We start from the raw sequence: 9,554 nt of genomic DNA on the forward strand, positions 1-9,554 counted from the left end.
TGTTTCCTTATGAGAAAAGTATTCCAGGAAGATGGAAAAGGGGGAGAAGTGAGAGCCATGGTCCAGAGGCAGAAGCAGGCGTGGTGTGTGGAGGAAACAAGAGGCTGATGTGTGACAGCACAGGGAGGATGGTGCAGACCCCGTGGGAGACCACCACAGGCCAATGCATGATCCTGGAAGCCTTTGAGGGGAGCAGTCACATGACTAGACCCTCAAGTTAGTAGGATCCCAATGGCTTCTATGTTCAGAATCGGAGAGGGTGGGTCCGGGGCAGCCAAAGATAGATGTGGCACGTCACTATGGGCACTCCAGGCAGGAGTTGATGGTGCCCTGGACCAGGGACATTGTGTAGGTAGAGAGCATATATTTAGGAAACATTTTGAGGGTTAAGCTGACTGAAATTTCTACTGGATGTGGTAAGTGGGGGAAAGAGAGGAGCAAGGATGGTGCTGAAATCTTTCCTTGGAGCACCTGGAAGGATGCAGTTGTGTGGCATGGAGGACGTCTGAGAGCAGGGTTTGCAAGAGTGATGTTCATTCTGAGAGGCCACCTGATAGATAACTGGAAAGCTGGATATACACATCTGGAAGTCAGGAGAGGGGTCCCGACTGGAGATGTTAAAATGTATAGCCAGTGTAAGGTGATGACAACAGATAAGGGAAAAAAAAAGAATAAAACAAGTCGGGAGATGATAAGAGAATGGCAGTTTCTCAAAAAATTAAAATGGAATTACAATATGATGAGTAATTTCATTTCTAGGTATTTATCCAAAAGAATTGAGAGCAGGAACTCAAAGAGACATTTGCACACCCATGCTCACAGCAGCGTTGTTCACAAAAGCCAAAACGTGGAAGCAACCCAAGCATCGCTCAGTGGATGGATGGATAAACACTATGTAGTGTGTACATACCATGGAATGTTATTCACCTTAAAAAGCAAGGAATTCTGACACAGGCTACCACATGGATGAAGCTTGAGGACGTTGTGGTGAGTGAAATAAACCAGTCAATAAAAGGCAAATACTATATGATTCCACTTATATGAAGTATCTAAAATAATCAAATTCCTAGAGAGAAAATGGGACAGTGGTTGCTGGGGGGTGGGAGGTAGAGAGAATTGGAAGTTCTTGTTTAATGGAATAGAGTTTCAAGGTGTTGTCTGGTATTTTTTTTTACTATGTTTCAAAAAAATGCCATACTTGTATTTTAGAAAATACCGAGTATTCTTCCAGGACACACAGCAGACTCGCCAGTGGCTGCAGCTCTGAAGCCCAACAGGACTGAGTGTTTGGGGAGGAAGTGACTCCATTGGGTGGGGAGCATCTCGTGGGCATGGAGCACGTTGGTCGTCTCCCTTCTTGTCTCCAATCTCCTCAACACAGAGACGCTCACTAAGTGTTTGGGGAATGAATGAAGGAAGGAAGGAATGATTTCCTGCTGCTTTCACCTCACCTAGAACCCCCTTCTTTTTCTCTGCACCAGATGCTCACACAGACCCTAAAGAGTTCTATCACTGGCAGGACCATCCACGCGAGGTCTAGATGAGGCTGTACCTTCTGGGGCCAGGCAGGAGCTACCAGCTCCCTGGTGTAGACAACAGGGTTCAGAAAAGCACCCCAGATGGGAGACCCTTAGAGACTCACCATCTCCCACTCCTCAGATGTCCTCAGAGGTCCTGGTCCAAGCTCCAGTGCTGGATGGAAACCCCAAGATGGGGACAGAAAATGGGGTGCTCCTGTCTGCTCCCCTCTGGGAGGGTCTCAGGGTCTCTGAGTCGTGGGGTGTGCAGAGAGGGGACGAGCTCTGGTCTACAGTTCCTCTTCTGGGATGGACCATGGTCACGTGCTCCTCCCCAGCTTCCTGCAACTCCCCTCCCACCCTCCTTCCCCTTCTCTCTTCAGACACAGGACAAACGCCCAGAACATTCCATCTCAGAGATGCTGCCACTGCTGCTGCCCCTGCTGTGGGCAGCTGAGTGGGCGGAAGGAGTGGGTTGGGCAGGGGCTGCTGCTGACCCTCCTTTTCTTGCAGAGTCCTTGGCTGAGAGTGAAATTTTCGGGCTGCAAGTGCAGGACTCAGTGACGGTGCAGGAGGGTCTGTGTGTCCGAGTGCCCTGCACTGTCTTCTACCCACAGGATGGCTGGAATGACTCTACCCCAGCTCATGGCTACTGGTTCCAGGAAGGGGCAAATCCATACCAGGATGCTCCTGTGGCCACAAACAACCCAGATTGTGAAGTGCGGGAGGAGACCCAGGGCCGATTCCACCTCCTCGGGGACCCTCGGACCTACAACTGCTCCCTGGACATCAGAGATGCCACCAGGAGGGACAATGGGAAATACTTTTTTCGGGTAGAGAGAGGAAGAATGAAATGGAATTATGAATCTAACCATCTCTCTGTGCATGTGATGGGTAAGGAGTGGGCTGCAGGACATGCGGGCTCACAGGGAAGGACATGTGGGTCCCAGGGCAGGGGTGGGATGGGCTCCACTCCTGGGAGAGGGTTGGAGGTACAGTGTGTCAGGGCTCATTGGGAGCAGCTGAAGAAAGGCCTGAGTCTTCTTTGAGGGCCACACCTAGGACCCTCACTCCTGAACCCCGTGTCTCCCCTTCTTCACACCAGCCCTGACCCGCACACCTGACATTCTCATCCCGGGGACCCTGGAACCTGGCAGCTACAGGGACCTGACCTGCTCTGTGCCCTGGGCCTGTGAGCGGGGCACACCCCCCATCTTCTCCTGGACATCAGCTGCCCTCACCTCCCCGGGCCCCAGGACCCACCTCTCCTCGGTGCTCACCCTCACCCCACGGCCCCAGGACCACGGTGCCAACCTCACCTGTCAGGTGAAGTTCCCTGCAGCTGGTGTGACTGTGGAAAGGACCATCCAGCTCAACGTCACCTGTGAGTGCTGGGCCAGATGCCCAGGTTCCTGAGGGTGTGGTGGGCAGGACGGCCAGGCTGGTGACACTTGGGGCTTTTGTCCTGGTGTCCTGGCTGATTATGGGACCTAGAAGCACACACGCTCTATCCCTCTTGGATTTCTGTGGTTTCACATTGTGCAGGAGATGCCTACACTTATCTCACCCCATCCCTCCTTCACTCTGAAAGGGGAATCGTCTGTTCTGGACCTAGTTGCTCCAGAGAACCCAGCAATCAGTGTCTGTCTAGGGGATGGCACAGGTAGGAAGGAGCCCCTTCCTGGGCTACAAGGAGCAGGGCCTCTTCCAGCTCAGGGCAGGGCCAGGTCCCAGCCTCACCCTGCACTCAACTTGGTGCCCAGAGGCCTTCTTGTGGGTGATCCCAGTGATCCCTCCCATCCTCAGCCCCCATGGCCTCTGTGAGCAGCTGTCCCCATGTCCCTTCACTCCCCTCAGACTTCTCCACCCCCCTCGGCTCCACAAGGAGAACAGGACAGCACTCACATGGCAGAGCCCGCCTCTCAAGACTCCTCTTCCGCAGTCTCCCGATGACTCCTCCAGCCTTCTCTTTTTATTTTCCCCTAAGAGGTTGTAAGTTACGTGTTTTTGTACAGGTAATATATTCACCTGGGCAAAACTTCAAAAGGCACAGCAGAGTCTGTCCTCAGATGCCCAGCCCCCTCCCAGGAAGTGACCATGGTCCATGGGCTTCTCTGAGCCTTGGTTTGTTCACCTAAAGAATATTAGGGGTCCTTTGATGTCAGCAGTACAGACTGTCCTCGCTCCTCCCTGTAACTGTGGAGTGTTCCACGGCCTGGATGGATACTGACTCTGTGCACATCTTCTACTAATGGAAAAATCATGGCATTAAGTTCTTCTACCAACAGAAATGCTGCAATCAGTAATCTTGTATCTCCTTTCAGACGTGTGTGTGTATTTATGACTGCAGAATACGTTTTTAAAAGCAAAATGGCTGGATCATATACTCTTTCTATATTGAGAAATATTGCCAAGTTTTTCTCCATCAAAAGTGGACAAGTTTACGTTCCCAACATCGGAGCTGAAAGTGTGTGTTTTCTGCGAACCAGCATGGGGTGAAACCTTTTGACTTTTGCCAGTAACAGGTGAAAGTCGGTTGCTCTATATAAATTTTTTTTTAAATTCACACATTATTTTATTATTGAGGAAAAATTCACTAAAAATATAATCACTATTAGAGCCATTTTCAAGTGTCTAATAGGTGCCTTTTAGTATATTCATAATGCTGTCCAACCATCACCACCATCTAGTTCCATCAACCCAACATTTTCATCACCACAAAGAGAAACCCTGTGCCTGTGAAGCAGTCACTCTCCATTCTCCCCTCCCCTGGCCCCTGCAACCTCTAATCTGCTTTCTGTCTCCATGGATTTGCCTATTCTGCATATTTCATATAAATGGAATCGAACAAAACGTGGCCTTTTTTGTCTGCCTTCTTTCACTTCACAAAATGTTTTCAAGGTTCATCCATGAAGCATGTATCAGTAATTTTTTCTTTTCTGTCTGAATAATATTCCATTGTATGGATGTACCACATTTTGTTCATCCGTTGATCAATTAATGGACATTTGGGTTGTTTCCACATTTTGGCTATTGTGAATAATGCTGCTATAACGCTTTTGTACAAACATGTGTTCAGTTTTCTGGGGCATATGCCTACCTAGGAGTGGAATTGCTGGGTCAAAAGGTAGTTTCTAAGTTTAATTTTAGAGGAAATGCCAGACTATTTTCCACAGTGGCAGCTCCATTTTACATTCCTACCAGCAATGTACAAGGGATCCAATTTCTCCACATCCTTGACAATATTATTTTCTTTGTTTTTTAAAAGACATTATAGCCTCCTGGGGGATGTGAAGAGCCAGCCCAGTTGGTCTAGCGGTTATGATTCAGTGCTCATGCCGCTGCGGTCCGGGTTCCTTTCCTGGTCAGGGAACCACACCACCCATCTGCCGGTTGTGACATTGTGGCTGATGCGTGTTGCTGTAATGCTTAAAGCTATGCCACTGATATTCCAAATACCAGCAGGGTCACCCGTGGTTGACAGGTTTCAGCGGAGCTTCCAATCTAAGACAGACCAGGAAGAAGGAAGTGGCCACCCACTTCTGAAAAATTTGGCCATGAAAACCTTTTGAAAGGCAGTGTAGCTTTGTATAATCCAGCGCTGCAAGGTGAGAAGATGGCGCAAAAAGACTGGTCAGAGTTCGCTATTCTGCACACAGGGTCGCTAGGTATCAGAATCGACTCCACAGCACTAACAATGAATGGGTGTGAAGGGGTGTTTCATCGTGGGCTGATTTGCATTTACATAATGACTAATGATGTCGTTAATTTTTTCATGGATTTATGGCCATTTGTATATGTTCTTTGGAGAATTATTTTTCAAGTCCTTTGCTCATTACTTGATTGGACTGTTTCCTTTTTTGTTTTTGCATTGTAAAATTTCTTTACATATTCTGGATACCTCACTCGTATAAGATCAATGATTTGCAAATATTTTCTCTTACTCAACGTGTTCTCTTTACACTTTTGCGATAGCGTCAATTAACAGACAAAACTTTATCCTTTGAATGGAGTCCAATTTATGCAACTTTTCTCTGGTCAACTGCTGGACAGTCAGGACTTGGGGTCAGGTGAGGTCCAGGCACAGGTGGTCCCACATCCCGTGATGGAGGAGGGGCTGGAGAACCAACATCCAGAGTCCTGCTGGGATTGGAAGGACAGGGATAGCCGTGGAGCAGGTGGGTCCATCCTCATCCCACTTTCCCGCAGGGAGATCAGGGCCCGGGCTGGAGGTGGTTCTGGTGGCCATCGGGGAAGCAGCTGTGAAGACCCTGCTCCTCCTCCTCTGCCTCATCTTCCTCGCGTGAGCATTGTCCCAGAGGGAAGGGGAGATGGGGGATGGCAGAGGACAAGTGGCTTAGTCCCAAAACCAGTGCTGGAGGGTCCTGAAGGGGTCAAGGGGCGGGGCAGGCAGGAGGCTGATGGGGGCGGGGTGAGGGAGGAACTACACTGGCAGCCATCTTGCCCGCCCACAGAGTGTCCAGGATGGGAGGCACCTGTGTGCTCAAGAAGGTCTGTGGAGCCAGACCTGCCCTCTCCCACCTCAGTCACCCTCCAGCCCATGAACAGGGAAGAGAGGGGGAGCCCGCTGCCCGCTGAGCCACTATCCGACCAGACTGAAAGACCCTGGTCTCTTCTCTCAGAGTGAGGTCCTGCAGGAGGAAGGTGATGAGGCCCACAGGGGGCACAAAGGACGCAAACCCCATCCCAGGTTAATCCCTCAGGTGAGTGACCCGGGTGTCTCACCGCCCAACATCCCACCACATACCTCCCCCGGGACTGGTCCACTCAGGATGCTCAAAGAGGAGCTGCCACTTTCCTCCCAAAACCCACTTCTCTGCTGCGGTCCCCATCACAGTGATGACACTGTGGGCCCATCTCTAAGGCCAGAACAGGGTGGGGTTCCGCAGTTTACCTCCCTCTCAACCCCCTGATCCAATCATCTATGAGTCTTGACCATCCTTCCTCCAACACAACTATCTTGCTGCCCATCTCCTCCTCATCCTGACCTGCTGTTCCTGGGGCCTCGTCTCTTCCCCAGGTCTCTGAACCCACGTAACCTTTCTCCTCCATCTCTCTCCTCAACACAGGCCTCTAGAGTGTGTTTCCAGACAGCATTCTCATCCACTCAATGTACAGTATGAACAGCTGCGTACTCTCTCCGTGGCCAGAGACCGAGCGGCAAACACCACAGGATGGATCTGAAGGCCTTGCGGGAACTGTCCCCTTCTGGACAGTCTCCCCCAGATTCCTCCCTCTCCCTGCATCTGACAATATCTCCTCCCCCAGTCAGGCCCAGGCCTCTGTGACTGTGAGACTTTGCATATGCAGTTCTTTCTCCTGCAATGCCCTTCCCTCCCCATTCCTGCCTCTCCAAGTCCTGCTCAGGCTCAGTCATAAATGTCACTCAGTGTGTGTGTGTGTGTGTGTGTGTGTATTAATCATTGTATGGACCTCGACAGAGTGACATTAGTCATTTATTACAGACTCCTGAGCAAGAATTATAGAAGACCTACTATGTGCCTACATTGTTGTTGGTGCCGGGGGTGCCACGGTGAACACAGTATCCAAAATCTCTTATCAAGAAGCTGAAATTTTGGAGACAAGAAGGATAGAAATCAAATAAATAAGTAAGAGATAACATTGGGGCATGTTGGATGGTAATGTCTGTTTGGGGAAAAATCATGCAGAGAAAGGATGTGACATCTTTGGGGCAATTTTCTACATCTGAGAGTGTGAGGTGTGATGTTGGAGCAAAGACTAAGAAGGTAAGAAAGCAGGTTCTGTGTTTGCCTGAGAGAAAATTATGCAGGAAAATGAAGAGAGAGAACAGTGAGTGGAAGAGTCTGAGGCCGAGCACGCTTGGTGTGTTGGGGAAATGGAAAGAAGAAGTTTGACAGCAGAGGGAGGCACAGGGAGGGGAGAAGCTGGGAGGATGGTGCCGACCACGTGCTGGTGCAGAGTGTGAGGCCCTGAAGGAAATGCAAGAATCTGGAAGCCGTGGAGGATGTGATTGAACTTTCATTTTCAGAGGGTCCCCATGGCTTCTCTGTCCAGAAAAGGCCAGAAGGGTCCACAGCAGCAACATGGAGATTGGGAAGGGACTACTGAGTTCTCCAGGCAGGAGGTGACGGTGACTCGAACCAGGGAGTGGAATGGAGAGTGAAAGTTTTGGTTTAGATGTATTATGAAGATGGAAGTAGCACGGCTTTCTAAAGGATGTGGGGAGTGAGGGAGACAGAGGAGCAAGGATGGTGCCAAAATGTTCCCCCTGAGCAACTGGAAGGATGGAGCTGTGTTCCATGGAGGACGTCAAAGAGTAGGGTTTGCAAGGGGGATGTTTTTTCTGAGAAGCCACTTGACAACCAACTGAGCACGTCAACGAGACAGTTGGATATGAATGTCTGGAGATCAGGAGTGGGGTTTGGGCTGGAGATGTGAGAGTGTAGAGCCATGTAAGTGATGACAACAGACGAGGCACAAAGGGGCTGACAACACACAGAGAAGGGAAGGACACAAGAATCACATTTGTCCTTGGTGATCCCCACACAGCAGTTTGAATGGAGAGGCGGGAAAGGGGTGCAGACTTGGTTGAAGCATGTTCAGGAGATAATTGGAAGAGGGGACGTGGGAAGAGTGGGTACAGAAAACACTTTGAGGAGCAGAGCTGCAAAGAGGAGCGGAGGAATGGGTCTGCAATGGAGGACTTTTCTCTGTTTTTTCTGCATTCTCCCAGGAGACAACATCTCTCTGATTTCCAACCTGTATTATCTTCCTGGGGCCACTGACACAAATGACTACATACTCAGTATCTAAAACAAAGGAAACTTATTCTCTCACAGTGCTTGAGGCCAGAAATTCATGGAAGGAAGGAAAAATACTTTACCTCTGTCCTTGCAAGTTCTCGACTGGGACCCCTGTAACACAAGACAGATTGACAAGCAAAAATGCATACAAAAACATTTAATGTAAGTTTAGTGTGGTACAGGAGCCTTCATAAGGAAATAAAGACTTGACTTAGTCATTAAAACTGAGTATTTTCCTGCTAGATTTGATGCAAAGTGGAGAATCATAGAGAGATATGATAGGACAAAGAGTGTGGGCTCAGTGCAGTAAACTGGGGGAAACTGAGCAAGGCCTGTTCCTTCAGATTCCTCTCTGTGTCCCTTGGTCTTGGGAGATAAGATGCTCCTTTCCCCTGGGTACAGGGAGGACACCTCTCAGTGAGGGTTTATCACCTGCTTCAAGAGAAGGTCCTTGCTGCACACGCCATTTCTCAAACTCCTTCATCTTGAAATATTCAATGTGCAAAGGTACCACAACTTGGGGTAATGTGACCTTAACCCCATCATCCAAAATCAGTGATGATGGGCAGAACTCAAGTTCTTGGTTGGTTGCACCCCCTCAGAAGGCTCGAGGAGAGAATTCACTTCTGACTTCTTCAGGATGATTGTGCGGCCGGCACTCCTTGACTTGTGGCCACATCACTCTGTGTGTGAGGTCACAGTGCTCATCCTCCTCTGTGCGTAGAACATCACCCTCTACTTCTCTCTCAGAAGGACACTTGCGACCAGACTCAGGCACAAGCCCAGATAGTCAAGGATCATCTCCGCAGGTCGAGATCCTCACCTTAATCACATCTGCAAAGAACCTTCTTCTTTAGAAGGGAACATTTGCAGGGTCCAGGGATGAAGACCTGGGTATCTCTGGGTGTACACAGAGTACCTCAGACTGGGTGGCTCTAAACAACAGAAATCTATTTCCTCACAGTTCTGGAGGTTAAAAGTCCAAGATCGAGGTGTCAGTGGGGTTGGTTCTGTCTGAGGTCTCTCTCCTTGGCTCATACATGGCCATCTTCTCCCTGTGTCCTCACGTGTTCTTCTCTGTGTGTCTGAGTCCTAATCTCCTCTTATGAGGACACCTATCCTATTGGATTGGAGCCCATCCTAAAGACCTCATTTTAATTTAGTTACCTCTTTAAAGGTCCTGGCTGGGGGTTAGGACTTCAACAGATGAATCTTATGGAGGAAGGAAACT

At 49.5% G+C, this 9,554-nt stretch overlaps 1 protein-coding gene across 3 annotated transcripts; it reads left to right on the forward strand.

Annotated features, from left to right (window-relative positions):
• Positions 1–819: 819 nt before the first annotated feature.
• On the forward strand, positions 820–7,179 carry LOC106822327 (myeloid cell surface antigen CD33-like). Of its 3 annotated transcripts, XM_070498848.1 has the most exons (6): positions 820–987; positions 2,135–2,411; positions 2,623–2,901; positions 5,727–5,820; positions 5,993–6,241; positions 6,608–6,931. In XM_070498848.1, exons 1-5 carry the CDS (start codon positions 967–969, stop codon positions 6,114–6,116), a joined length of 795 nt encoding a protein of 264 aa, XP_070354949.1. In that variant the 5' UTR covers positions 820–966; the 3' UTR covers positions 6,117–6,241; positions 6,608–6,931. The 3 variants fall into 3 exon arrangements, with proteins under 3 accessions (XP_070354949.1, XP_070354948.1, XP_014682928.3); XM_070498847.1 differs by lacking the exon at positions 820–987 and having other exon boundaries at positions 1,434–2,411; XM_014827442.3 differs by lacking the exon at positions 820–987 and having other exon boundaries at positions 1,441–2,411; positions 6,161–6,241; positions 6,608–7,179.
• Positions 7,180–9,554: the final 2,375 nt, after the last annotated feature.

This window comes from Equus asinus, chromosome 26 (assembly GCF_041296235.1).
Source record: "Equus asinus isolate D_3611 breed Donkey chromosome 26, EquAss-T2T_v2, whole genome shotgun sequence".
Classification (NCBI taxonomy): Eukaryota; Metazoa; Chordata; class Mammalia; order Perissodactyla; family Equidae; genus Equus; species Equus asinus.

Coding starts and splice junctions, on each gene's coding strand:
- LOC106822327 (XM_070498847.1), top strand. CDS start 1,541: ATGAGGCTGTACCTTCTGGGGCCAGGCAGGAGCTACCAGCTCCCTGGT. Junction 2,412..2,622: donor TCTCTCTGTGCATGTGATGG/GTAAGGAGTGGG, acceptor TCTTCACACCAG/CCCTGACCCGCACACCTGAC. Junction 2,902..5,726: donor CATCCAGCTCAACGTCACCT/GTGAGTGCTGGG, acceptor ACTTTCCCGCAG/GGAGATCAGGGCCCGGGCTG.